The sequence below is a fragment of the Prinia subflava genome, chromosome 11, assembly GCF_021018805.1.
Source record: "Prinia subflava isolate CZ2003 ecotype Zambia chromosome 11, Cam_Psub_1.2, whole genome shotgun sequence".
Lineage (NCBI taxonomy): Eukaryota > Metazoa > Chordata > Aves > Passeriformes > Cisticolidae > Prinia > Prinia subflava.
The window spans coordinates 23975682-24002373 of NC_086257.1; the positions used below are offsets into that span (position 1 = coordinate 23975682).

General features: G+C 54.5%; 2 protein-coding genes and 1 long non-coding RNA gene across 3 annotated transcripts; 1 reads left to right on the plus strand and 2 right to left on the minus strand.

The window, feature by feature from the left end:
* Positions 1-794: 794 nt before the first annotated feature.
* On the minus strand, positions 795-3049 carry C11H3orf80 (chromosome 11 C3orf80 homolog). The gene has a single exon (XM_063408454.1). The coding sequence runs from the start codon at positions 2245-2247 to the stop codon at positions 1708-1710; it is 540 nt and encodes a 179-aa protein (XP_063264524.1). The 5' UTR covers positions 2248-3049; the 3' UTR covers positions 795-1707.
* A 7968-nt stretch (positions 3050-11017) lies between these two features.
* LOC134556167 (uncharacterized) lies at positions 11018-15581 on the minus strand. Its single transcript, XR_010081596.1, has 4 exons — positions 14070-15581; positions 12745-12855; positions 12175-12213; positions 11018-11336 (listed from the first exon to the last, which is right to left on the minus strand). It is a non-coding gene; the product is annotated as an uncharacterized LOC134556167 (long non-coding RNA).
* CARD8 (caspase recruitment domain family member 8) lies at positions 13440-26616 on the plus strand. Its single transcript, XM_063408449.1, has 15 exons — positions 13440-13674; positions 15588-15619; positions 15918-15971; positions 16457-16510; positions 17836-17883; positions 17978-18021; positions 18135-18184; positions 19196-19416; positions 20739-20989; positions 22451-22585; positions 22812-22950; positions 23691-23744; positions 23840-23923; positions 24464-24733; positions 25683-26616. Exons 1-15 carry the CDS (start codon positions 13646-13648, stop codon positions 25700-25702), a joined length of 1485 nt encoding a protein of 494 aa, XP_063264519.1. The 5' UTR covers positions 13440-13645; the 3' UTR covers positions 25703-26616.
* The last annotated feature ends 76 nt before the right edge of the window (positions 26617-26692 follow it).

A 26692-nucleotide genomic window follows, 5' to 3' on the forward strand; every position in this document is an offset into this window, starting at 1 on the left:
TTTTCATGATAACAGAGATGAGATTTTACTCTGCAGGGGATGGGGAAGAGCCAGGGAGAGAAAAGGTTTTTATGAACTGACCACATGTGAGAATCTCTATTTCCACAGTTTATTTTTGTTGGTCCCAATCAGTCAGGGGTTGCCCTGTGCTATAAAATTTCCAATACTGGAATTTAAAATGTTAATTTTAATTCAGGTGCCTTTGCCCTACTGTGAAATTTGGGGAAACAGGATGAAGGGATAGAGAGGGATGGGTCTGCACAGAGCTGGGTTGTGTAAAACCCAAAATATTTCATTATTTCCGTGCTTTTCATGAAGGGTCTGCAAGAATTTTTTTACAATATAAAGAAATGCCTGTGATAGTTGGAGGCCTGCAGTTTTGAAAAGCTCTAATCTGTATTTTAAATAAACCTGCAGGTTTTCTTTGCCATTAGGGACCTCCAAAAGAGAGGAAGGGAAGCGCTGGTGGCTGCTGCTCCTGCACTCAGCACATCCTCACTTCCCCGGGCTGAAGTCAGGCTAGGAAAGGAAAAAACAAAAGGTATTTAATGAAAAAACAAAAGGTATTTAAGGAAAAAACGAAAGGTATTTAAGGAAAAAACGAAAGGTATTTAATGAAGAAACAAAAGGTATTTAAGGAAAAAACAAAGGGTATTTAATGAAAAAACAAAGGGTATTTAATGAGAGCTTTGGGGACAGTTCCAGGGCAGCAGAGCTGGGCTGAGCCGGGTGTGCTGCAGGAGGAATTCAGCAGTAAATGAGGCGCTCCAGCTCCTTTGGGTGCTGGCACTGAGGGTGAGGAGGTTCCTGCCTTTCCTCGGGGTTTGGTGTTTGTCTTGTCCAGGAGAATTTCCCAGCCGAGGGCAGGGGCTGTGACACTTCCCCCAAAGCAGGAGGGGTCCCCGCAGTGAGCAGGAGGCGCTGAGCATTTCTTTGCAGGTTTTGGAGAGGTTCCTTCCCTCCTCTGCCGCCCGGGCCAGGGGACACAGCCCGATGTGGCTGTCCCAAAACTCCCTCTGGACCCGTGGGGTGAGGATCACCCGGGCGTGCCCACGGCAAAGCCCCGCAGCCGAGCGAGCCCCGAATTCCCGAGGAACCGAGCCCGGTGAGGGGAACGCTGCACCGAACTGCGGCCGGCTGTCCCACTGGAGGGGATGTCCCCAAGTCTCCTTCCTCGTGGAACTCCTTCCAGGGCTGTGCCGTGTCCCATCCCTCCAGGTGCTCAGGAATCCCGCACGTCCCTTTGCAGAGCCGGGTGTCCAGCGGGTCACCCTGCGGTGCGCAGCATTCCCGGGATCCCAGTGTCCCTGGCAGGTCACCCTGCGGTGCGCGGCATTCCCGGGATCCCAGTGTCCCTGGCAGGTCACCCTGCGGTGCGCAGCATTCCCGGGATCCCAGTGTCCCCGGCAGGTCCCTTTGCAGGGCCGGGTCACCCTGGGGTGCGCAGCATTCCCGGCATCCCCAGTGTCCCTGGCAGGTCACCCTGGGGTGTGCAGCATTCCCGGGAATCCCCAATGTCCCACCAGGGAACGCTGCTGCTTCCTGGCGTCGCATCCCTCCCGGCACACCTGGGACTGTCCGCTGTCTCTCCCGGGGGTCCGGGGGAGGAGGAGGATGAGGATGATGATGATGGTGATGATGATGATGATGGTGATGATGATGATGATGATGGTGATGATGATGATGGTGCCGTTCCCGCCGCGCCCCTCAGCGCGGTGCCCGCGGGTGCGCAGCGGGCCGGGCCGGGGGGCTCAGCCGCGCGTCCCCGCGTTCCGCGGGCGGGCAGCGCTGCGCCTCCTCGTAGCTGGGCAGGTGCTTCACCTCCTCGTAGCTGGGCAGGTGCTTCACCTCCTCGTAGCTGGGCAGGTGCGGCAGCCCCGCGCCCAGCGGCGGTCCCGGCGGGCCGGCGCTGCCCGCGGTGCCCGGGGCGGGAGGGGCGCGGCGGGCCGGGGGTCGCGGCCGGCGGGGCGCGGGGCAGGCGCGGCGGCGGAGCGCGCAGCCCGCGGCCACCAGCGCCAGCAGCACCAGCAGCGCCGCCAGCCTCCGCGCCAGCCACCGCGCCCGCGGCACCCACGGCGGCCCCGCCACCGCCCCCGGGCCGGCCGCGACCCCCGCCCCGGGGCAGCCGGCCCGGCCGCACGGCCCCGGGCCCCGGCCGCCCGCCATCCGCCCGCTGCGCCTCCGCGCCCGCCCGCAGCGCCGCGCTTTATCCTCGCCCGGAGCCGCATGAAATATTGATGGGAGCATTTGGCAGCCGTTCACAGCCTAATGGGGCCGGGGCATGCGGCCAGGCCTCGGCCCAGGGGTCACCGGGGATGGCCCCGCCACTGAGCCAGGGATGGTCTGCGTGGGGGACACGGCGGGCAGCGGTGCCCGGGAGAGAGGGGAACACCGGGGGGCAGGAGGCAAGGATGGGGGGATGAGGGGTACCCAGGGATGGGAGAGTGAACCTGAGGATGCAGGGATGAGCAGGAACCGAGGATGGGAGAGTGAACCTGAGGATGCAGGGATGAGCAGGAGCCAAGGATGGGAGAATGAACCTGAGGATGCAGGGATGATCAGGAGCCAAGGACCCAGCGATGTGTGGCACCTCAGGATGGGGGGATGAGCAATAGCTGAGCAGGTGGGATAAACCCCAGAGTGCAGGGGTGAGCAGTACCCAAGGACATCAGGGTAAGCAACACCTGAGCCCTGAGCAGCTCAAGGTGCAGAGCCCAGCACTGATTTTGCAGCTTAAAAAGGGGGGCAGCAGCAGTGTCAGAGCAGGCACTGATAGACTGGGGCCCTGGTACCTGTGCAGGTACAGTGAGACCTTCTTTCTTCTTATTTGGTGGGTTTCATTCATGCCACTGAGGTTTCACAGCTCCCTGTGTCACCCAGTGGTGTCCCAGCCCACCCCCATGAGCACAGCCCCTCATCTCTGGTTTGCTGATTACCTTCAACTTAATTGCAAAACTCCAGCAAAAGGGAGAGGAGAGGGAGCTCCCATCATGGAAAAACTAACATCAAACATGGCAAAAGCTGACCTGACCTTTTCTGCTTGGTTTCCTCTTAGGTGACCCTGCCAAATCTGATAGGCAGCTGCTGACCCACCTACGTGAGCGCCACGTGGGGTAAATCTGTTTCCTCTGTCCTGTTTACTCCCCTGGTCATGATTTCACTGCTGATAGCTGCAGGCCAGCCTCGTGCTGTCAGCCCCAGTTTGGGGTAATTGTATTTATGACACATTTTGGAGTGCACAGGGATGAAAATGAGGGAGAACTCTCAGCTGTGATGGGGAGTTTGAGGAAGGAGGTGGTGGTGCTGCTGGGCTTCTGGCAAACAAGGAGGAACTGCTGATTCTTTCTGAATTTCAGGGGTTTATTCTGCATCTGTTTCCTCATTTTGGGGACATTTCTCTCTGCAGAAGGGGGCAGGGGCTGGCAGAGGAGGGCAGGAGGTGCCAGCAGTGGGTGCAGCCCCAGCTGCTTTAGGAGCTGCCAGAGCAGCCCCATCACACAGGGGGTGACTTTGGGGACCCTTTGCTTTGGGGGCTCATCCCTGCCCATAGCCAGTGGGGTTTGGGGTGCTCTGCACCAGCCCCAGCAGCAGCTCCAGGGGCCACATTCCCTCCAGAGCTGACAATACCTGATGTGGTGTTTTGAGGGCAGATTGGGAGTGAGCAGCAGGCGCCTGGCGAAACCTGCCTGGCGTTAATCGAGCTCAGCCTTTAACAGCATTTCTGCTCAGCTGGGACTCCCTCAGAGCTCCATGAAATATTAAAGCCTGTTGATAGCTCGTTAAAGCCAACGTTCTGCCTGACCCTGTGTGCCATGGGCTGGGCTCTGGTGCTCAGCCTGCAGCAGTGGCTCAGGAGCAGCTCCCTGTCCCACCAGACAAGGAAAATCGTGGCCAGAGTGAGCAGGGCACAAGAAGGAATAAGAATTCCAGTCCTGGTGTGCAGCTGTGCTCTGCAGCAGCCCCAGCTCCCTCAGCCCATGCCTGGCTTGGAAAAATGCAGAAGTACAGGCTCAGGAGGAATCCTGGCCAGGGGATTCACCCTGGGGTGGCTGTGGATGTAGGGGCTGCATCCTCTGGGGGTTTGGGGGATTTGGGGAGGTGCAGGAGGCTCAGCTGCCACGTTTTGGAAATCTGGGCAGTGTGGGAGTGTGGTGGCAGGCAGGGATCTTTGATTCCAGCAGGATTCCACGGGCAGGGACACCTTCCACTAGAGCAGGTTTCCTCCAGCTCCACCCAGCCTGGAATTTCTGTGCCTCCCAAGCACAGCAGAGCTCTGGGGCAGGACCAGCAGCTGCTCAGCAGGAATAAACTCATCATTAGTGGCCACATCCTGCCTCCCCCATCCCAAAATCTGTAGGAAACCCACTTGGAGGCTCCCTGGAGTCAGATAAAATCCAGAGCCACCACGCTGTTTCTGGGAAGCAACTTCCGAGTTGGTTTTCTCCAGTTTTGCAGGGGATGGACAACTATTGATCCTGCAAATGACCCCTGCAGGAATGCATCGATCCCTTTGGAGCAGCAGATCATTAGGGCTCGAATTCCAGAGCTTGCAGGTGGTGCCAAAGTGCTGACACAGCACAAGAACCATTTGGTGGTGTCGCTGTCCCTGGGACCTTTGGCATTTGGGGAGCTCCAAACTCTTCCCCACAGGAACCCGCTCCATAAAATGCTCTTTGCACAGAGATGCTTCACGTCTGAGTTTCCTTTGATGCGATTTTCCCTCAAATATGGGAAAACTACTCAGCAAAACACCATCCCGATGGCCTGAGGATTGTTTTGGGGAAGGCTCTGAAAGCCTCACCTGTTTGGTAGCTGGAAAAATCCCATGGATTGATGGAGGGAAGTTTTGGATATTGATAGGAAGAAGTTCAGCACTCTCAGCTTCAACGATATTTTAATATCTGATAGATCCAAACCTTGTGATTATTGAGGCTTTTATAGGAATGATGGAGCAAATGAGTGCTGCACTGGAGGCTGGACAGAAAATCTGTGGCTGCCACAGCCCTGGAAGTGTCCAAGGCCAGGCTGGAGCAGCCTGGGACAGTGGGAGGTGTCCCTGCCCATGGCAGGTGGAATGGGATGAGCTTTAAGGTCCTTCCATCCCAAACCATTCCAGGATTCCATGATAATCCAACACAGCCTGGTGGGAACCTCCTCCAAGGCAAAAATAATTCTTAAATCATTCTTAATAGAACAAAATCGTTCTGAATATTCCTGTAAAAACCCCCAGAGGAGCTCCTAAGGAAGCGCATCCATGAGCAGGGAGCTCGGAGCAGGGCTCAGGGAAAGCTCTGAACTGCTGGGAATAAACCCCAAAGGGTTTAATTCCCCTGAGCTCCAGTGCCTGCCCTTTCCCAAGCACATCTGTAACTGCAGTGAGGCCCAAAACCCGAGGAGATGACTCTGCAAATGTAAAAAAACTCCACCAGCCATTACCTCACAGCTCAGAAATCTCCTCTGCCAGCAAATATTTGCTGTTGGACCGTTTAAAACGCAGGGAAAGTGAGAGAGAGGCTGAAACCCTCCTGGTCAACTCTGATTCCTTCCCAGGCTGTTAACAAGTCTGGGTGTCCTCCAGAAATGAAATGTGTGTTCTGTAATAAATCAGTCAAATCAAATAAATAAATAAAATGTATTCATTGCTATCGATTCTGTAATTATTTCTGTATTTTATGTATGAAATGTTTGTTTATTTAACATAATTTTCTTTTTTCCAGTAAATAGAAGGTGGAAATATCAGGGCAATGATATTGATATCAGTGGGTTTTCAGGCTTCCAGCTGGCATGTGAGACTTCAAATATTCTCCTTTATTGCTTCTGCCACACAGAAGCATTAGAAAGATTGGCTTAGACTGGTTTTCCCTTTGCAGTAATTCCTCATAATTAGGATTTTACTCCCTTGACTCCATGGAAAGGCAATGGAGTCCTTTGGCTGAGGCTTTTAGAGTTACAAATAATGAGCATCTCCTCCTATTGGGATGATTTGCTGTTTTTCCCTTTGAATCAAATGATTTTAAGTCCCAAAAGGGATTGCAGGATGAAGCTGGATCCCACCCCATCCGTGCGGAATCCCTCTGGGATCCAGGGAGGAGCTGCGCGGCCGCAGGGGCTGGGTGGGAGCAGCCGGACACAGAAACGCTGAAAGGTCCTGAAAGGCACCAGAGGACAATTTGTCACAGCTGGCAGGATCCCCGTGTCAGTCCGGAAGAACCAAGACCTTTTTAATTTCAGAATTCTTTGTGTTTTCCAGGGAGCAGCGTTTGTGCTCGTTAGTCACGCCGGCTCTCCGGGGGCTGCCACCATCCAGGATTTCTGCCGTGATTTCACCCCGCTGCTATTCGCCACCGACCCGGCCCAAGGAGCTGAACCTCTTCCTGGGATTTGTGGTTAAATATAGCAGCGGATTCTTTCCCACCCCTGCCGCTCTCCCACACGAGCGGCGTGAGTCAGGAGCGGCGATTCCCAGCGGGATGAGCCCGCCCCGCTGCCCCGGGGCGTCCCGAGGTGAGAGGATCTGTGTGACACAGCCCGGGAGGCGCTGCCAGCTCCGACATTCCAAGAGGATCGTCCTGCTGCCTCTCTGCCCTTCCACCAGGAATTCCAGGTAATTCCACTTCTCCTGGTTCCATCCTAGCTGCTTCCCTGCCTTCCACCAGGAATTCCAGGTAATCCAAATTTTCATGGTTCCATCCTAGCTGCCTCCCTGCCCTTCCACCAGGAATTCCAGGTAATCCAAATTTTCATGGTTCCATCCTAGCTGCATCCCTGCCCTTCCACCAGGAATTCCAGGTAATCCAAATTTTTCTGGCTGCATCCCAGCTGCTCCCCTGCATCCCACCAGGAATTCCAGGTAATACCAAATTTTCATGGTTCCATCCTAGCTGCATCCTTGCCCTTCCACCAGGAATTCCAGGTAATCCAAATTTTTCTGGCTGCATCCCAGCTGCTCCCCTGCATCCCACCAGGAATTCCAGGTAAACCCAATTTTTCCTGGTTCCATCCTAGCTGCTTCTCTGCCCTTCCACCTGGAATTCCAGGTAATCCCAAATTTTCATGGCTGCACCCCAGCTGCTCCCCTGCATCCCACCAGGAATTTCAGATGACCTCTGGCTGCACCCCAGCTGCTTCCCTGCCGTCCCACATGTCCCAGGAATTCCAGGTAATCCCAGTTTTTGTGGGGGTCGGAGGAATGGGGCAATGCCCCAGGGCAGGGAGTGAGCACCAAATCCTTTCCCATTTCCCTCTTGTTCTCCCCTTCCTTCTGAAGAGATTTTATTTTTACCAAATTAACATTTCCCACCCCAGTTTGTCCACAGGAGCCTGAATTCCCTGGATTCCCTGTGCAACAGGCTGCAGCCAGAGAGTTTTCCTGGGGGAAAATCCAACACCCCCAGCTGAGGCTGCTCAGGGCATCACCCAGGCAGGAGGCTGTCAAAAAATGGGAAAAAAGGGAGAAAATTAAAATAAAAAAAGGGAGGGAACCCTTCAGCTGTTTTTCCAGGGGTGAGGCAGGCACAGGGCTGTGAGTTCCACAGGGAAGCATCCTCAGGGAATGATGCAAGGAGGGCTGATGGGGATGCTGAGGGGGCAGGAGAGCTTTGACCCTGCTATTTTTACTCTCCTGAAAAAACTGTGTCAGCCTTGGAGGCGGCGTGGAAAACAGGGAAAAGCTCTGGAATGGCCCCTCGTGGAACCATCCCAGGCCGTGGGGGTCCTGCTGGCCACTTTTGGGCAGCACAGACTGTGGGATGGCTGGAGAAGGACAAATATTCCCTGCTGGAAAATGAGGTGGGTGGCTCCTGTCAAAGCCCAGGAGCAGATTTGCCGTGTCCAGCCCCGGCTTCCTGCTCAGGCTGGGTTTGTTGCTTCACTCAGTGACATTTCAATCCTGGAAATCGGGATGGGAATCAGGGAAGTGTTTGTGCTGGAATGCTGTGCACTGAGGGGGTGGCTCTGAGGTTCAGGGTCCCCCAGGCCGGGGGGATCAGGGGATGCTGAGCTCAGGCACAGGCGGAGAAGGGGCTGCAGAGCTGGGCTGGGGGTGGGTGATGGCCTCAGACCCTCCTGTTCCACACAAATCAACCAAAACACCAAAAAAAATCAAATAATAAATAATCTGCAGTGGCTCTGAGCCTAGGGGTCTGAGCTGTGATCCACCAGAGCGTCCTTCTCGCTCCCTGTGCCACTCAGTGAGTTGGAACAAAATATTTGGTGGCTCCTGCAATTTCTGTCCCCTTTTGGGGCTCCAGGATGACACAGCCTGGAGCAGAACGGGGTAAAAGCAGTGAATATCCAGCAAAAATACCTGCATGATCACCAGAGGCAGGCTGTCCCCCACTTCTGTGCAGCAGCAGCTGCAGTGACACAATTTTGGCTCTTCCAGCCCCAAGGGGGTGTTGGATGTTTGGAATTATTCCTCTGAGTGACAACAGAACCTCCCCAGTGCTGGGGATGCTCCTGCTCACAGTGCCAGACAAAATCCTGGCTGCAGAGGAGCTGCTGCAAACCAACCCCAGCCCGAGGCCTGGGCACAGCTCTGGAATCAGGAGTGCTGCAGGATGGGGATGGAGGCGTTGGGATGTGTCCCTGGAGATCGGGGTTATGTTTTTGCAGCTAAAATCGGGGATATTTGTTGTGGCTGTGATGTGTCCTCTCCCCTGGGGGTCCCTGGATGTCATTTGGAGGGGAAATGCTGATTTTCTGACCATCACTTCTGCAACCCACATGGAAGGATAAATGTATCTATAGTAAAAGACATATTTAGCATGAGATATATAAATTATATAGAGTAAAATCTATCTTTTACTGAGCAGCCTAACGAGTATCTGAGGCTAAACTCCATTTCTCCTTTCATTTTCACTTTCCCCCCTCCCCGTGCTCTTGACCTGCCATACCCCAAACACCAAAAATGGCAACAAAATTCACAGCTTCACTGGGCAACCTCTGCCAGGGCCTCCTGAGCCTCCCAGGGAGGAATTTCTTCCCAATATCCCGTCTAACCCTGTCCTCTGGCAGTTTAAATCTGCTGTGATGGGAAAAGAAAGAGTTGGGAATGAAATAAAAACTGCATTTGCAACAGGCACCTCTTCCTGCATTATCCTATCCCTGCCTGAGGGATGAAGCAGGAGATCAGAGAGGGCTCCTGAGCCCACCGGGAATTTTGGGTGGGATTACAAACAATTTTCCAAATTTACACCATTCCAAATTTACAGCCACCAACTCCTCCATAACTGAACAACCCATTAATCGACTTTTTATTTCTCACTCCCTGATTCTATTATTGTTTTTATTCTCATAACATTACTTCGTTATTTGCTAGTACCGCTCATTATTTTGCTTTCTGACAATATTATTCCGAATGAATAATATCTATTTATTTATTGTCATTTATCTATCCCTGCCCCAGAGGAGCGGGATCGGGGCAGTCCCGGAGGAGCAGCGCGGGCCCGGGGAGCTGTTGCCATCTGCAGGCGGCTCTGGATGAATCCCCGTGTGCTGGAGCCCTGGAGGCTGGGAAATTGAGGCTTTCTGCTCTTTCTGCAGTGATCCTCCCCGAGCAGCATCCACAGGTAGATCGGATTCTAATCTTCTTTTCTTCTCTCAGAGCCGGGGTTAATGCTTGGGACACGGTTTTCATGTTCAGACTCAGTGTTTATTAATTTTTATCTATAGCACAGTCTCACGAGTTGTGAGCTCTACCAAGGTAGAAAATGGCTCTGTCTCTAACTCTTTCCAAGGTTATTTAAGTGCTAATCACACATTAATGAGATGACACCTATATTATTTATACTTTTAACCCAATAATGACCACCTAAGGCCCACAATGCGGACCCTTTCACCCAATTAGAAAAAAACACCCAAAACCAAGAAGAAGAAGGTGAAAAGGATTTAGACAAGTCCTCCATCTTGCCCCATGCATTACTATATACTGAAATCTTAAATCTAAGTTTTCCACCCTGTGATATCACACATTTCTATTCAAACTCCACATCACAACCCCACTGCTGTCACTTAATTTTGGAATCCTGCTCCAAGCCCTCAGGTCAAATGTAGGGATTGCTGGAGGGTCAGTGCCTGTCAGCACAAAAAGCCTGAAATTTTCAGCCTCCAGGGCTCCAACAATCCAGTCTATTTGCAAAGTCACCATTTGAGACTTGTTTCTATTATTTCTATTATTTCTAATGCATTTCCCACAGAGTTTCAGTGCATGAGCAAACAATCCCAGCCTTCATTCCCAGCCTGGCACGGGAATTCCTGCAGCAATCCCTCAATGCTGCCCTGTCAATGCCTTCACACAGCTCCCCTGGCCCTGCTCACGTTCCCTGAGCCCTGAACACTCCCCCGTTGTGCTGGGATGCTGCAGGGCCAGCTGCACCCACAGAGCACAGCCAGCCTCTCACGAGTTTCCTTCAAAAATGGGAATCCCTGGAAGAGCTGAGCCATCCCTCCCAGCTCTGCAAACCCTTCCCATCCTCGTGAGAAGAGAGAAAAAAATAGCTGGGACCAGAAAAGTGGGAGATTCTGGGAGCTGACAACAAACTTTTGTGCCTCTTTCTTATTTTCTGTTGAGTGATCTGGTAAATGCACTAATTGCTCAAGTTATACCCAAAAAGTGAATGGATAGCCTGGTGTAAGTAGCAATAACAACAATAATAATAATAATAGTAATAGTAGGAGTAGAAGAAGAAGAAAGGGAAGAAGAGTAACAGAAGAAGAAGAAGGAGGAGGAAAAGGAGAAGGAGGACAAGAAGAAGAGGAAAAGGAGATTGAAAGAAAAAGAGGAAGAAGAAGGAGGAAGAGGAAAAGAGGAAAAAGAAGAGGAAGGAAGAAGGAGGAAGAAGAGGCAGAAAGAGAAGAAGAAGGGAAAGAAAAAGGAGAAGTGTCATGAACCTCTGAGCTGAAAAACCTCTGGAAAACCCAGATCCATGTGCCAGGGGAGAAAGGAGAGGTGTCTCTTCTCACCTCCTTGGATGCTCCTGCTACCTCCACACGATTGCTTCAGGCTCTGGATTTCTATGGTTTATTTGCATTTTTAAAACTGGGATGAATGTGGGGCTCAGGGGATGGACCTGGAAATACAGAGAGGTTGTGGGAGGCTGAAACTGCTCTGGTTCCTCCTGAGCCTGATTTTTAGGTGACAAATATCTGTCACCCCGGGGCCCCTGCAGCCCAGCCCCTGCAGGTGTGCTTGGCCAGGTCCTGGCAGCAGGAATTCCCCTGGGAGCTGCCTGCAAGGACCTGTCCCGGGGTGCAACCAGCAACTCCAGTTTCCTTTTCCACACAAAGGCCTGGTTTATAAAGTGCCAGCGACGCTGCGTCTTTAATCTGTCCCCGTCCTTGGAAAAACAAAAAAAAAAAGCTGATTTATGCTCTGAGAAATCCCCGCCTCCCTCAGCACCACGAGGCTCCCAGTTTAACTGGGAAGGGTTGTAGATGTAAACTGGGCCAGTTTTTGGTGAGGGGGACTCAGGCCCTCAGGGGAAAACTCGGAATTGGAGAGGTTTGGGCTGAGCTGCTGCGACCCCACAGGCGGCGGGGCTGGGGCTGCCCCTGGGGGCCCTGACACTTCCCGGGATATTTATTGCATCATCCCAGGGAAAAGCTGGAAAATGATGGCTCAGCCACGCTCAGGGAGCTCTGAGCAGCATCCCAGGGATGGAGCAGGGAAAGACAAACCCCCTGTGCATCCCCTGCTCCTCTCCCTCCTGCCTCTGCCTTCCTTTCCTTGTTTACCCTCCATTGTGGGGGATTATTTACTCTCTCAACTGTCGCTGTGCCGTGAACTTTTCTCACTTCCTTCACTTTGTTCCAGGCTGGATTTGCCTGCACAAGTTGTTTATAGGGGATTTCCTTCCCTGGCGCTTCCACCTCTGCCCAGCCCAACCCCTTAAGTCACTTTCCCCCTTAAATCTCATTAAAAGTTGGTTGATTTTGTTTCTTTTCCATCAGTTTTTCAGCCCCTTTTGCACATGACAGTAGTTCCTGTGAGCTGTGCTCTTGGAGTTGATGGCAATATGGATTTTCCAGAACTGTTTGGGGCTGCAGAGGGCTGGGATTTGGGGCCAGGGGCAGAACTGAGGGCGCTCCCAATCCAGAATATTCCCAGGAGCTGGGAGCTGAGCACCTGGAAGGCACCCGGGGCAATTCTGAGCCTGTGTTTGCTCAAGTACTCACCTTTGTTTATGGAGATTATTTTCGTTTCTGCTCTGGGCCCTGGGCAGACACACAAAAAGGTCACCCCAGGGCCACCTGCACCCAGAGGTGCCCCGGGGCGGGCACAGGGGGAGGAGGAGGATGCTGAGATGTGGATTGGGGCCGGATCAGCTCGTGGAATAAGAGAAATACCCTTGAACCACACATCTGACCCCCTTCTTCCCAAAGGGCTTCCCTGGGCACAAGCCCAGGTGACTTTGGATGTTTCCAGCCTGGGAGGAGCCGGGGAGGGCTGTGAGGGGCTTTCCCTGGCTGGAGCTCTGGAATTCCCCTCACCCAGGGTTTGCAGGGACACTGCAGGGCTGGGGTGGGTGCTGGGGCTCCGGGATTGATTGCACGGCTGAGATGCTCCAGGAGCATCAAAATGCTTCTGCTTAAGAGCCTTTTATTCTCTTCCCCCCCTCCTTTTTATTCTCTTTCTATTCTTGCTTTTTGTTAAAAAAAAAAAAAAAACAAAAACAAAACCCAAAAAAACAACAAAAAAAAAACCCCTGAATGAGCTGCAGGTTAGGGCTGGTTTTTTTCTTTTACCTTTTTCTTTTCTTTTTCCCTCTAAGCAGCTCCGTCAGCAGGAGGCAGATCCTGGCGTGTCCAAGGCCAGGTTGGACAGGGCTCGGAGCGACCCGATCCATGGAAATTGTCCTGCCCGTGGCATGGGGGTGGAACGAGACGAGCTTTAAGGCCCCTTCCCACCCAAACCACTCCGGGCCTTCAGAATTATCTAACGTGTGCACAGAATCCAATATTGTAACAGGTGACACCTCTGCGCCCGGAATGTGACATTGGCTCGGTATTTATGAATTATTCGGGCTGAATCCGCACCTGCACCGAGGGGATGGACAGAGCACCGGAGCGGGGCGGGAACGAGGGGGGCGAGCAGGAGCTCCAGGGGGTGTTCGGGGTGTTTGGGGGTGTTCAGGGGGTGTCCTGGGGATGTCCTGGTGTGTCCTGGTGTGTCCTGGGGGTGTCCTGGGGGTGTCCTGGAGGTGTCCGGCAGTGTTTGGATGGGTGTTCGGGGGTGTCCGGGGATGTCCTGGGGGTGCTCGGGGGATGTCCAGGGATGTCCTGGGGTGTGCAGAGGTGTCCAGAGATGTCCGGGGGTGTTTGGGGGTGTCCTGGGGGGTGCTCGGGGGGTGTCCGGGGGTGTTTGGATGGGTGTTCGGGGGTGTCCGGGGATGTCCTGGGGGTGCTCGGGGGGTGTCCGGGGGTGTTTGGATGGGTGTTCGGGGGTGTCCGGGGATGTTTGGGGGTGTCCCGGGGGTGCTCGGGGGATGTCCAGGGATGTCCTGGGGTGTCCAGAGGTGTCCGGGAGTGTCCGGCGGTGTTTGGGGCGTGTCCGGGGGCGTGTTCGGGGCGTGTCCCGGGCGGCCCCGCCCCCCACGCCCGGAGGACGCGGCCGTTCCCGCGCGGTGCCGCCGAGCGGAGCCCCGCGATGTCGGCCGCGGCCCCGGAGCCCGACAGGTGAGCGGGGTGGGGTCCCTGTCGTGTCCTTTGTCCCCCGCCACCCCTCCGCAGCCTCCCCGCCGCTTCCCGGGGCTGCGCGGCGTCCCCGCCGCCCTCCGCCCTCGCCGCTGTTGTCCCCTCCCGCTGTCCCCGTGCACCCCCTGCACCCTCCCAATGTCCCCCTGCACCCTCCCAATGTCCCCCTGCACCCTCCCAATGTCCCCCTGCACCCTCTCGATGTCCCCCACCCCGCCCCTCGCATCCTCCCATCCCCCACCCGCGCTGCATCCCCGGCATCCTCCCGCTCCTCCATCCCCTCCCGGTCCCCTCTCCCGGGCACGGAGCCCGGAGGGTCCCCCCGGCCCCAGACGCCCCTCCCCGGCCGCTCTGGGTGCCCGGGCCCTGCTGTGCACCTGCAGAGGGGGGCTCCGAGCGCCGCCGGCCGCGCCGCGCATCCGCCGCTGCTGCAGACAAAGCGCCGCTCCCGCTCCGCCCCCCCGGGCTCCCTCCCGCACCCCCGGGCTCCCCCCGGAGCCCCCCGAGCCCCCGGCGGTGCCCCGAGCCCGAGCACGGCTCGTGTTTATCTCCCCGTGCCTTTATCGCGCTGCGCTCCCCGCGCGGCTCCTCCCCGCGCAATTAATGGTTACAGTTGTTAATTAACCGCGCGGTCCCCGCCGCTCCTCGGGGCGGGTTTTGTTTTGTTTTTCTTCTCCCCCCGTCCCGTTTCTGCGGCCTTTGCCAGCGCGGGAGGAGGGAAATGCAGCTGGAGGGATCGAGGGAAGCGATCCCGGTTTAGCAAGCCAGCACTTGGTGGAGGGGTTGAAGGGTTGCACAAACATGGCTTGGCTCAGGTGCCGGCCCTGGAGAGCATCCAGCTTCGCCCAGAGCCTCCAGATAAATACTTCTTTTTCCTTTTTTTTTCCTTTTCTTTTTCTTCCCCTTTTTTTGTCTTTTTTTTCTTCTTTTTTCTTTTTTTTTTTTCTCCAAAGATACAGCTTGGAAGAGCAAACTGTTGTGTAACTTCTTGTGGGGGAAAAGCTTTCCTCAAGCACTTCTTCCTGCCCTTGACCCAGGAGCTTTTGCAGCCCCTTTGCTGTGCTTTGCTGGTTCCCCCCAGCTGGCGTCGCTTCCCTGAGCTCCTCAGCAAACCTCACTCATTTAGGATGTTCCTGCCTCTGCCATTCCCAGCTATTTATTTTTAATTTTGTGGCTGAGTGCCCCAGCGTGGCCCTGAGGTGGTGCCCACCCATCCCAGGGACACCCAGGATGGCCAAAATCACCATCCCCAGCATCTCTGGGATTGCACTGGCACCTTCACCACCTCCAGAAATAAAATAAAAGGGCTGGATGCTTTTCCCCCTGCCTGCTCTTGCAGCTGCCCCTGGCAGGACAGAGGTTCTGCACCATTTCCTGGTGCCACCACTGGATGTCCCTGCTGGTTTGTGGTGGCTGCACCCAGGGCCGTTCCCGTCCTCAGGGCAGCTTTTCTGTGCTGGATCTGCCTGGCAGATGTCGGGCAGCTCCTGGAAAAGGTTTCCAAACAGGGTTTTTATCTGTCAGCAGTGTTCCCCTTCCCGGGGGCGGATGGGGGCTGGAGGTCGGTGTGGGTTTGCCACCCATGGGTGGAGGGCAGAGCTTCTCTGAGCTTCCTGCCTGCCTGGAGATTGCTTGGACTGCTCCCAAATCCAGCGGGCGCTTGGCAGGAGGGGCTGGGAGCAGGAGCTGTGCCAGTGGCACTTGTGTCCAGCACAGCCAGGTGTCCCCAAGGGGCCAGGACAGAGCCAGGGCAGGGCTGATGCTGCAGGAGGGGAATGTTTAATCCCAAACCCCCAGATTCCCGGGGCTGGGAGCGATGGCAGCGGGTGGGAGCTGGGAGTGCTGCCCCTGTGCAGGCCTGGCAGAGGTTCATGAGTGTCTGCTTTGTCTTGCAGCGGAGCCGAGTCCCTCTCCTCGGATGAAAAAGGTACAGGGATTTGGGGAAATGCCCATCTTTGGGAATGGGAACTCTGAATATGGCTTTAAAAACCAGTGGAAAGGTACAGGGATTTTGGGAAATGCCCATTCTTTGGAATGGAAATGGGAATTCTATAACTGGCTTTAAAAGCCTCAGTGTAAACCCTTCATTTATGGATTATTTTGGTTTTTATGCTGGTTTTTAAAATCCCTGTTCTTTTGTCCTTTATTCCCTTTCTCTGGGTCCAAAATGGGCAGGAGAAGAGTTAAGGCCTGCTCAAAGTTTCATTCCCTGTTTTCTCTTGCAGAGGTGACACCCAACGGCGTGGAGGGGTCGGGATCGGCCGAGGAGCACCCCGAGGGTGAGCACACCATGGCTGAGGCTGTCCTCACTCCTGGGCTGCTCCTGCATCCCAGATTTTCCCCCAGCCACATCCCAAAGCACGTCCCTGCCTTTCCAGTGCTGCTTTCTCTTTGGATGATGTTTGTAAGAATAATTAATTGAAGCCACGTTTGGTGCATCCACACGAGGCTGGTGGGATGCACAGCTCCCACCAAAGCTGCTCCCTCCTGCATGGAAAGCCATCATTTAACTGGGATGTGCCGTGGGTGAAGCTCCAAAATTATCCCAGGCTGTATAAAACATGAGAACTAAATATTCTGAACACCTTCACAAGGGCCTGGGTGACCCCAAAGTCTCCCCTGGCGCTGGGATTTGATGCTCTGGTGTTTTCTCTGCCTCAGTATTTCTTTCTTTTTCTGTTCCATTATCTCACCTGCTGCCTGCCCTGATCCAAACCTCTGCATGGATCCCTGGGCTCACATCCCACCTGTGCCTGTTTTTAAGGAGAAGCCAGTTCCGAAGGCAGCTCCAGCAGCAGCAGCTCAGAAGATGAGTCAGGTGAGCAGAATGTTGTGATTTATTTACCTGTAATCCCCTTTTTAAAACTGATATTCAGTTTAAACCAGCAGCTGCTCCTGGGAAAAGCCTCACGGTTATTAGGGAATGCTAACTCTGATTGCTTTCCCAATAAAACTTTTGGGAGCCAATGATTTCCTGTCAATGATCAAAGCAGCTCGTGCTGCTTCACCTCGCAGACACAACAGCCCAGACACAATTCCCAGGGGTATTTTCACACCACAGCAGTTGCCCAAACACCAGGAGCCATAAATTTCCTCCAAAGTTGGCAGCAGACCTGGCCAAACAGGATGGACAGGAAAAGAATTAAAGGAAGTGTTTGCTGTCAGTGGGTTTGTGCTTCCATGGGTTTTGCTGGCAGCAGTTAATTCTGCTTTTATGTAATACTGCTAATTAAACAGTTCCAGTGGTTTTCCCTGCAGATGCAGAGGGGTGGGATGGAGGGAGGCTGGGTGAGGGTGGGGTCATTGTCCCTGTTGTCCCGTGCTCAGCAGGAGGAAGGCAGCTGGGATGGGCAATGCCCGAGGGGGATGTGGGATGGCAGGAAGGATTTGGGGCCATCAGCTCCATCTCTTCTGGCAAAAGGAGCTGCTGGAGAGCTTCCCTAGGAAATGAGGGAAATGAGGGCTGGAGCCTGCAGCTCCCACGTGCAGGGCGTGCTGCTGGTGCTGCTCAGGGGCTGGGCAGCTGCTCCTGCTCTCTGCCAGGCCCTCAGCACAGCCTGCCCTGCCTCTCCCAGCCCAGCAGTCCCAGGACAGCTCTGGGACAGCCTCCAGGATCCCTCCGTCCTGGGAGGGAGGTGGGATGGGCAGCAGCTGATCCTGGCAGCTCTGCCCCTGCCCTGCTCCCAGATCCACCCTCAGGACGCAGCCTTTGGCCTGCAGTGTCAGCTCTGCTGGAATTCTGTCCTGCTGGATGCAGCCAGGAGAATCCAGGCACTTTTAAATCATTCCAGGGACAAACACACTGCACACAGCGTGGTGGTTGCTCCTTGGGGAAGCTCTTCCCAGTTTCTCTGCCAGGGGCTGGAATTTGTCCTTGGCACCACGAGGCTCATCCCGGGATAAATCTTCTTTTTAACCCCCATGAAAATTCCCAGGAATTTGGGCAATTTAGGAGCTTTTGGCAAATTTGTATTGTGATGTTCAGCTTCAGCCCCAGGCTGTGCAAAGCCTGCAAGGACTCTCAGGAATGTTCTCCTTAGGATTTGGTGAATTTAAGCAAATGGAACTGGGTTGTCCTGGGTGAAAGTGGGAGCAGAAACCCTCTGGACATTGAGATATTTACTCCAAACTCCTTTTTCCTAGATGAAGAGCAGGAGGAGAAGGAATCCCCACCTTACTGCAATGAGTCAGGTAGGAACAGATCACCTGAGGGCTTTTATTTTATTATTCCTGGGTGTTTAATTACTTGGCTTTTCATGAGCTCATCTTCCTCTTTTCCCACTAGGAGGGAGCTGCTTGGCACCCTGTGAGCACTGCAGGAATGAAAATGTAGGTTTGTGAGGGAAAAAACACCCACTTATTTTGCATGAGATCATTTGCAAACTGTAATTCTGCTCTCTCCTCACCTTTTTAAAGATAATTTTTTAAAAATCTATTTCCAGGACCAGAAGGAGCTAGTGACCCCCAGGAGGCTTGCTGGAGGACAATTTATGTATGAATTTTTTTAATGTAACGGGTTTGAGTTTACATTGTTCTCATCGAGGTGCTTCAGTCTTTGGTTGAAGTGGGCAAAGAGCTCATTTGCTGCACAAATGCATTTGGATTATACTGGAAGGTGCACCCAGATCCCTAAAAATCACAGTTCAGAGCCTGTGCTGCCTCCAGACCCTGGTCCAGGACGACTCTTGGGAGGGTTTTTCAGTCTGTTGCCTTGTCCTGCTGCCACAGTGAACAGCAGGCCCATTTTTCTGTGCTTATTTCAGCCTGGGTGCACACGAGGCATCTCCCCTGCCTCCCCCTCCCCTTCTGCAGGGCATTTTCCCTGGATGCAGCACTGCTCTCCCCCTCTCTCCTTGCCATGCTCGCTGTGGGGTGTCCCTTGCTGCTCCCTGTCACAATTGGACACAAAATAAAGATGCTTGACTCCAGTTGAGCAGGCAGAAGAAAATCAGAAGGCTTCCTTTACAAATTCATTCAGCCTTTTTATAACATGCTGAGCTAAAAAGGCACTTTACTGGTGCACAGGATGGACACCTCTCTCCATTGTTCAGTAACACCAACAACACCTGGGAGAGAGGTTCTTATGGGAAAGGAATATTGTTTACCCAGAAGTGTTGTGGGAGGAATGGTTATCTACACAAAGCTGCTTGAGGAAGGAGAAACTGCTGAAAAGTTTCTCTGGGGAAAGCCAGCACCCCTGAACCCTGGGGCCCACAGTTCTCCATGCTGGATGTTCTTGTTACCCACGGGAAACCTTGGCTCTGACACTGAGCCCGTCATGAGAGAGCAGCTCCCAGCACAGGGAGTTTTATGCAAAATGCTCATTTCCAGCTGTTTTGCATAGGCTGGGTGGGCCCTCAGCAGTTTCTGACAGCCCAGGGCCTGCTCCAGAGCAGCCTGGAGCCCTCTGTGTCCCTGTGCTTTGGGGACACAGCCGGGCAGTCCCTGGGTGTCCCTGGGCTGTCCCTGGGCTGTCCCGGGCCCAGCGCCGCTGTCTCCACAGGGTGCAGCTGGACGCCGAGGGCTGCTACCAGTGCAGCGCCACCGGGCTGGTGTTCGAGGTGTCTGGCCCGGCCAGGATCACCTATTCCCTGCTGTCCTGGAGCAAGTACGCCCGCCTGGTGGAGAAGCCCTGGATCGTGGGCGGGCCCCTGTTCGACGTGCGCTGCTCGGCGCCCGCCGCGCTCGGCGCCATCCAGTTCCCGCACTGCCTCTGCCTGGGGGGTGAGCCTGGGGCCGGGAGGGACCCTAAAAATCCCCTCAGGGAAACTTCCAGGCTCTCCCTGGAAGGATTTACCGTAGAGTTCCCTGCCTGGGCTGAAAGAGAGGAGTTCCCTCAGGGTGCCCTGCAGAGCTGCTGCCAGTCTGGGTTCCCTCCTCCACTGGTCCCTTCCCCCTGCCCTCCCCAGCCGTTCTCCCCTCACACCCCTGTGGGTTACAGTGCCCTTTGCATTGCCCCGTGCCCTCTGCCCTGCCCTGTGCCCTCTGCCCTGCCCTGTGCCCTCTGCCCTCTGCACTGCCCTCTGCCCTGCCCCGTGCCCTCTGCACTGCCCTGTGCCCTCTGCACTGCCCCAGGCCCTCTGCACTGCCCTGTGCCCTCTGCACTGCCCCGTGCCCTCTGCCCTGCCCTGTGCCCTCTGCAATGCCCCGTGCCCTCTGCCCTGTGCCCTCTGCACTGCCCCGGGCCCTCTGCCCTGTGCCCTCTGCCCTGTGCCCTCTGCCCTGCCCTGTGCCCTCTGCCCTGCCCTGTGCCCTCTGCACTGCCCTGTGCCCTCTGCCCTGTGCCCTCTGCCCTGTGCCCTCTGCCCCGTGCCCTCTGCCCTGCCCTGTGCCCTCTGCCCTACCCTGTGCCCTCTGCACTGCCCTGTGCCCTCTGCCCTGCCCTGTGCCCTCTGCACTGCCCTGTGCCCTCTGCCCTGTGCCCTCTGCCCTGCCCTGTGCCCTCTGCACTGCCCTGTGCCCTCTGCCCTGCCCTGTGCCCTCTACCCTGTGCCCTCTGCCCTGCCCTGTGCCCTCTGCCCTGCCCTGTGCCCTCTGCCCTGTGCCCTCTGCCCTGCCCTGTGCCCTCTGCACTGCCCTGTGCCCTTGCACTGCCCCGTGCCCTCTGCCCTGCCCTGTGCCCTCTGCCCTGCCCTGTGCCCTCTGCCCTGTGCCCTCTGCCCTGTGCCCTCTGCCCTGCCCTGTGCCCTCTGCCCTGTGCCCTCTGCCCTGCCCTGTGCCCTCTGCACTGCCCTGTGCCCTTGCACTGCCCCGTGCCCTCTGCCCTGCCCTGTGCCCTCACACTTTTGGTTCCTGACCCCATTCTTGAACCAAGGCACTGCACATGGCCTGGTCTCCTGTCCCTGGTCCCTTGGGCATGCTGAGACAAACCCTGCTGGAAAAAACCACACAGGAGGCCCTTCCTGTCCTTCCCCCACTGAGACACGCATGGACCCGAGATGGCCGCTCCATGGGCTGCCCTGAGCCCCTCTGGGGGAGATGTTTCTCCCTTTTCCCTCTCTTTCTCTCTCTTTCTCCCCCTGCCACGCTGCTGCCTGTCCCCGCAGGTGCCGGCCCCGGCGTGGCCTTCAAGGTGCTGCACGTGAAGGGCGGCGGCGCGGCCCTGGAGCCCTCGGCCGAGTTCTCGGCGTCGCACGTCAAGTGGGTGGTGAGCTCCCTGTCCCCCGTGGGGCCCCTGATCCACAGCCAGGAGCCCCTGCAGTACCACGGCGCTGTCATCCTCTACAAGGCCATCGACGAGCACCCCTCGCTGTCCTTCTGGGTCTACCTGGCCACCAACAACGACTCCTTCATCAGGGTACGGCCGGGCTGGGCTGGGGAATGGTGTGGGTGGGAAGGGAGCTTAAATCCCTGCTCATTCTGCTGCCCTGGGGAGGCTGAGCTGGAACAGAGACTGGGCAGAGCTGGGGAATAAAGCAGAGATTTATTGAAAGGCCTTTAGGACACACCTTGGGCATGACAAGAGCCTGGCCAGGGCTGCACCCAAGGGGGACCCAAAATGGGCACAAAATGGGCACAAAATGGACACAAAATGGGCACAAAATGGACAAAGGGTCACCAGGTCTCACACTTGGATCAGTTTGGGTCCATTTGCATTTTGGGGTTGAATTGTCCCATTGCAGCCCCAGGTGATGCAGTCCCATCCTTCTTGTTCCTCCCTCAGCCCCCCTTGTTTGTGCTTTGGGGCTGAACCCTTGTCCCAGCTGTCCTTGGTGTGCAGCAGGAGAAGGATTTGTTTTGTGTCCCTGCTGTGTGCAGAGCTGAGTGAGCCTGAGTGTGAGCTCACAGCTGCACCCTGGGCAGTGCAGGGGCTGGGACACAGGAAAGGGAAAACTTGAGGCATCCAGTGCCACCCCTGCCATGGCAGAGACACCTCCCACTGTCCCAGGCTGCTCCCAGCCCTGCCCAGCCCGGCCTTGGGCACTGTCAGGGATCCAGGGGCAGCCACAGCTGCTCTGGGAATTCCATCCCAGCCCCTCCCCACCCTCCCAGGGAACAATTCCATCCCAATATCCCATCTAACCTACAATCTTTGAATTTAAGCCATTCTCCCTTTTTTCTGTCTCTCCACCCCTTGTAAATCACCTCTCTCTAAGCTTTTCCATTTCCGTTCTTTATCCAAGTCGCTTCTACAAAGTAACAAGAGGAGAGAGCCTCAGGCTGTGCCAGAGGAGGTTTAGATGAGATATCAGGGAAAATTCCTGCAGGAGGAGGGAGGTCAAACATTGGAACAGGGCAGTGGTGGAGTCCCCAGTGAAGATTTGGGGATTTGGGAAAGCAGCTGGCAGTGAATCCATCCACAGGTCCCCAACCTTCCTGCTGCCAAGGGTCACGTCAGAAATAACCTCTGAGGAGAGACAGGCCATGGAAATAACCCTGGAGAAAATCCCAGCCTCAGAAAATTCCTTGCTGTAATTAGGAAATTGGGTTTGTGGGATGATTCAGGATCAGGGCTTTAATTTACCCTATCACAGTGAGGACAGGGACAAAACCCTTCCTTTTATTCAGGTTGCAAACTCTCTTATCTCATTTCACCCCCGTGGCAGAACAGCTGGGGAGGTTTAGTGATGCTTTTTGAGCGTGGTTGATATTCCACAGCTCTCTGGGAAGTTTGTGGAACAGATCGTGGCTGTTCTGTAAAGCTGGGGCCAGAGGACAGCCCGAGGAGCCACCTGAACACAGCTTTTAAATGTTAATTCCTGTACTGAAATTAGTAACATGGAAATATTGAGCTTGAAATGGTATTTTTAAATTTTAGGATATCTCAAAGACTGTAAAACACTCAAAAAGGAAATTTGTTCAGATTGAAAAGCCCGCTGTATGCCAGAAATTACTGCAGGAAGGAAAGAAGTACAGATTGATCTGTGAGCCAGAGGCTGAAATAACTCCTGAGGTGAGTGCCTTACACAGCCCTCCCTTCCTGCACTGCAGCTTCCCTGGAAGTGTGGCACAAAAAGGAAACATTTGCTTCTTAGAGCCCTAAAAGTTTGGGATGAAATGCTGAAGTCAACAGCAAAACTCTGGGGAAATTGGTTCAGATCTCTCCCAACAGCCAGTTGCCTCCTGTTTGGTTTATTGCAGGTAAATATTTATATTTGATTTGTATTTCTGTTGTGTAGGAGATTGAGTTTGTTGATGGCTCACTCCTGAAATACAAGAATTACTTCGAGGTGTATCTGGAGAAGCCTGATGACTTCACCCTGTCCCTGGTGGAGCAGGACTCGGATGAGACCGTCTGGAAAGCCAAACTCCGGGAGAGTGAGTCCCTGGGAGAGTCCCTGGGAGAGTCCCTGCCAGTGAGGGCTGCTCTGGGGTGGGAGGACCTTAAAGATCATCCAGGGACCCCTCCAGGGACACCTCCCACTGTCCCAGGCTGCTCCAGCCCTGCCCAGCCTGGCCTTGGGCACTGCCAGGGATCCAGGGGCAGCCACAGCTGCTCTGGGAATCCCAGCCCAACCCCTCCCTGCCCTCCCAGCCAGGAATTCCTTCCCAAAATCCCATCCAGCCCTGCCCTCTGTCCATTTGAAGCCATTCCCAGTGTCCTGTCCCTCCATCCCTCCTCCAAAGTCTCTGTCCATCTTTCCTGCAGCTCCTCCAGGCCACCCTGAGCTCACCCCAAAGCTTCTCCTCTCCAGGTTGGACAATCCCAGCTCTCCCAGCCTTCCCTCCCAGCAGAGCTGCTCCAGCCCTCTGCTCATGGAATGGTTTCATTTGGAGCTTAAAGACCATTTAGTTCCAAGCCTCCTGCATGTTATTCCATGTTATAATGTATTATTTCATGTATTATCCGTGGAATTGCATAATACAATATCAAATTGCATGTTACTGCAGTATAACTTGCAGTCTCTCTTGCCTGTTTGGGCACGTTGAATAAAAGGGGGCAAATCTCATTCTATCAGACCTGAGGGGTTGGAATCCACCCAGCAGCTTTGCTTTGTGCCTGGGAGTTCTTGGAGCTGGGAATTCCTCCTGACATTCCCCCCTCTGGCCTTTCCCAGGGGATTGGATCCATTATGACCAGAACAAGAACGAGCAGAAGAGGAGCACAGGCAGTGAGTGCAGAGAACCTGTCCCCTGTGTCCCCTGTGTCCCCTGTGGCCCTGGGGACAGCAGGGACAGCAGTGGCAGCTCCTCTGCTCCCTCCCAGGCGTGAAGAGGCGCAAGCCAGCCCTCAGCATCCTGGAGGAGGAGGGGCTCCTGAGCAAGAGGCAGAGAACGGGCAGCACTGCAGGTGGGGCTGCCTGGGCAGAGCCTGCCCGGGCGGGTTCTGTGGCCTCAGGTTGGATCCCAGCTCGCTCTTCCAAGGGTTTTTCCCCTGTGGAATGGTCCAGGCTTGGGGAGGAGCAGCTGGAAAAGGATCTGGTGGGAAAGGAGCTGGGGGTGAGGGTTGGCAGTGGCTGGGCATGAGCCAGGGGTGGCCAAGGAGGTCCCAGCAGTGCCACAGGGCAGGGATTGTCCCCTGTGCTGAGGCTCCTCCAGCCCTGGGGCAGCTTTGGGTTCCTCACAAGGACATGGAGGGTCCAGGGAAGGGAATGGGGTTGGGAAAGGGGCTGGAGCCCAGGAGGGGCTGAGGGAGCTGGGAAGGGGCTCAGCCTGGAGAAAAGGAGGCTCAGGGGGGACCCTGTGGCTCTGCACAGCTCCTGACAGGAGGGGACAGCCGGGGGGATTTGGGATCTGCTGCCAGGGAACAGGGACAGGAGGAGAGGGAACGGCCTCAGGCTGGGCCAGGGGAGGTCAGGGGGGATTTGGGGGAAATTCCGATGTTTTTCAGACGGAGTGGGAGCAAAAAGCTTAACGGACCAGCAGCTGCTGGCCATCGCCAAGCTGCAGGACCGGCACTGGAGGGAGGTGGCCATCGAGTGCCTGCAGATGGAGATGAAGGACATCGAGGACATCCAGGCCATGGAGGACAACGTGAACATGCAGAAATTCCTGGTGCTGAGGAAGTGGAGGGACAGGGAGCAGGGCAATGGCACTGCAGAGGCGCTGCAGAGGAGCCTCGGGGAGAGAGCCACCTACGAGATCCTGCAGAAGCTGCAAGGTACCAGCCAGGGCCTGGGGCTCCGCCAGGGAATTCCCCAAACCCCCAGGGAATTCTGGAGGTGGAAAGTGTTTCCCTTCCCCTCTCAGCAGTGCCTGTCTGTTCTGTGCTGGGTTTATCCTTCCCTTCAGGGGCTGGTGCAAAATGGAGAATATTTTTGAGTGTGGGGAGCACTCCCAGCATGACCCGGGTGTCCAAACCAGTTCTTGGGATTCCCTGGAAGTCACACGAGAAGGTGTTTGGGTCTTGATTTCAGGAATGGTTAATTAATGGTTAATTAACACTTTTCCTGATGGATGACTTGGATGGATTTCCCAAGGGAGCTCCTCCTTTCTGTGGAGTTCTTATGTTCACCCTCTGCAAATCCAAGTTATTCAAGGAGCTGGGAATTATCTCTGCCCATGGAAGGGGTTGGAATGAAATGCCCTTTAAGTCCTCTCCTTTCAGACCATTCCATAATTTTATGAACTCAACCAGCCAAGGGGAATTGTCCTCAAAAATTAAATGGATTTTTTTTTTTCAACAGTAAAACTTGATTCTTTCTTAATTCCTTAACTTAGGACAAAAGGAAATGGCCTCAGGTAGTGCCAGGGGAGCTTTAGATTGGATATTGGGAAAATTTTTTCAAGGAAAGGGCTGGCACAGCACCCTGGAGGGATTTAGCAGATGTGTGGATGTGGGACATGGGGCAGTGCTGGGGGAATGGTTGGACTGGGTGATCTTAGAAACCTTTTCCAACCCAATTCCATGATTAATTCTCCCTGGAAACAACCTGGCTGGAAAAGGGAGAGCTCTCCCTGGCAGACTCTGCCACAGCTTTGTGCTGCCTCAGGAGTGGAGGTTTAATACATTTATTTTTCAACCTAAATATTTTTAAATTCAGATTTAAAAAAGATTGCAGGAACTTCCAGAGGTCCCATCATCCTGGTGTGTTCTTCTCTTCCCTCAGAGTTCTTGGCTCAGAGCTGAGCCAGCTGCAAGGAGCAGGAGGAGGAGGAGGAGGAGGAGGAGGAGGAGGAGGAGGTGGGCACTTCCCAGTCCAGCTATTCCTCTCCCCGGGATCCTGCTGGGATTCAGGAATGTCCCGGGAAGGGCGGGCAGGATCCTCTGGAAAATCGGGAATGGGATTTTGTGTGGACAGAAGCCTCTCAGGAGAGGTGGATCCCGGAATTCCGGCTTCACCCACGGGGAAAAGCCACTCTGGAAAGACACAAACACTGGAAGAAACCACTTCATCTTTTTCATCACCTGGAAAAGATTTTTATTTCCATCAGGGAAAAACAGGGAGAAGAATTCCCCCAGAAACTTTCACCCCCTTCCCGAAGCCACTGAATGCCAGAATCGTGAGGTGCATCGGATTTCTCATGGATCAGGGAGGAGAATCCTCACCTGGCACCAGATTCCTTCAATAATCACTGTATATATGGAATTATTGTACAGATCCTGCACATCCAGGCCTTGTGGAGCTGTGCTTCTGCTTCCTGAGATTCCCAAAGGTGGGAAACACCACTGTGAACTGCAGGCAGCTGGGAATTTCCCCATGGAATTTCTTCTCCCCTCTTTTCTGTATAGTTTGTCTCCATTTTTTACGTTGTTTAATGCTTTTTTGTATGAGAAACTTTTGATACTTTTTTTTTTACTTGATTTATTTGAACTTGGATAGAATTTAGGTGCTTTAAATGTGAGGAGCTGAAATCCCTCGTGCTGCAGGATTGGGAAAAGAATTGGGAAGAACAGAATTTGCAGAAGAGAGGAGTGACCAGATCCAGGATTGTCTTGTTTTTAAGGCCGTGGGATACTTGGGATCATCTTCCTCTGTGTATGTTTGAGAAAGAAAAACATACTTTTTAAAAAAAAGGATTAAACAGGAAAAATTTCCACTATTTCCATCTGAATTTTGATTTTTGTTTTAGTTGGATGAAGTGGTGGGAAGTTGTTGATGTCCTGGGAAGAGGAGGA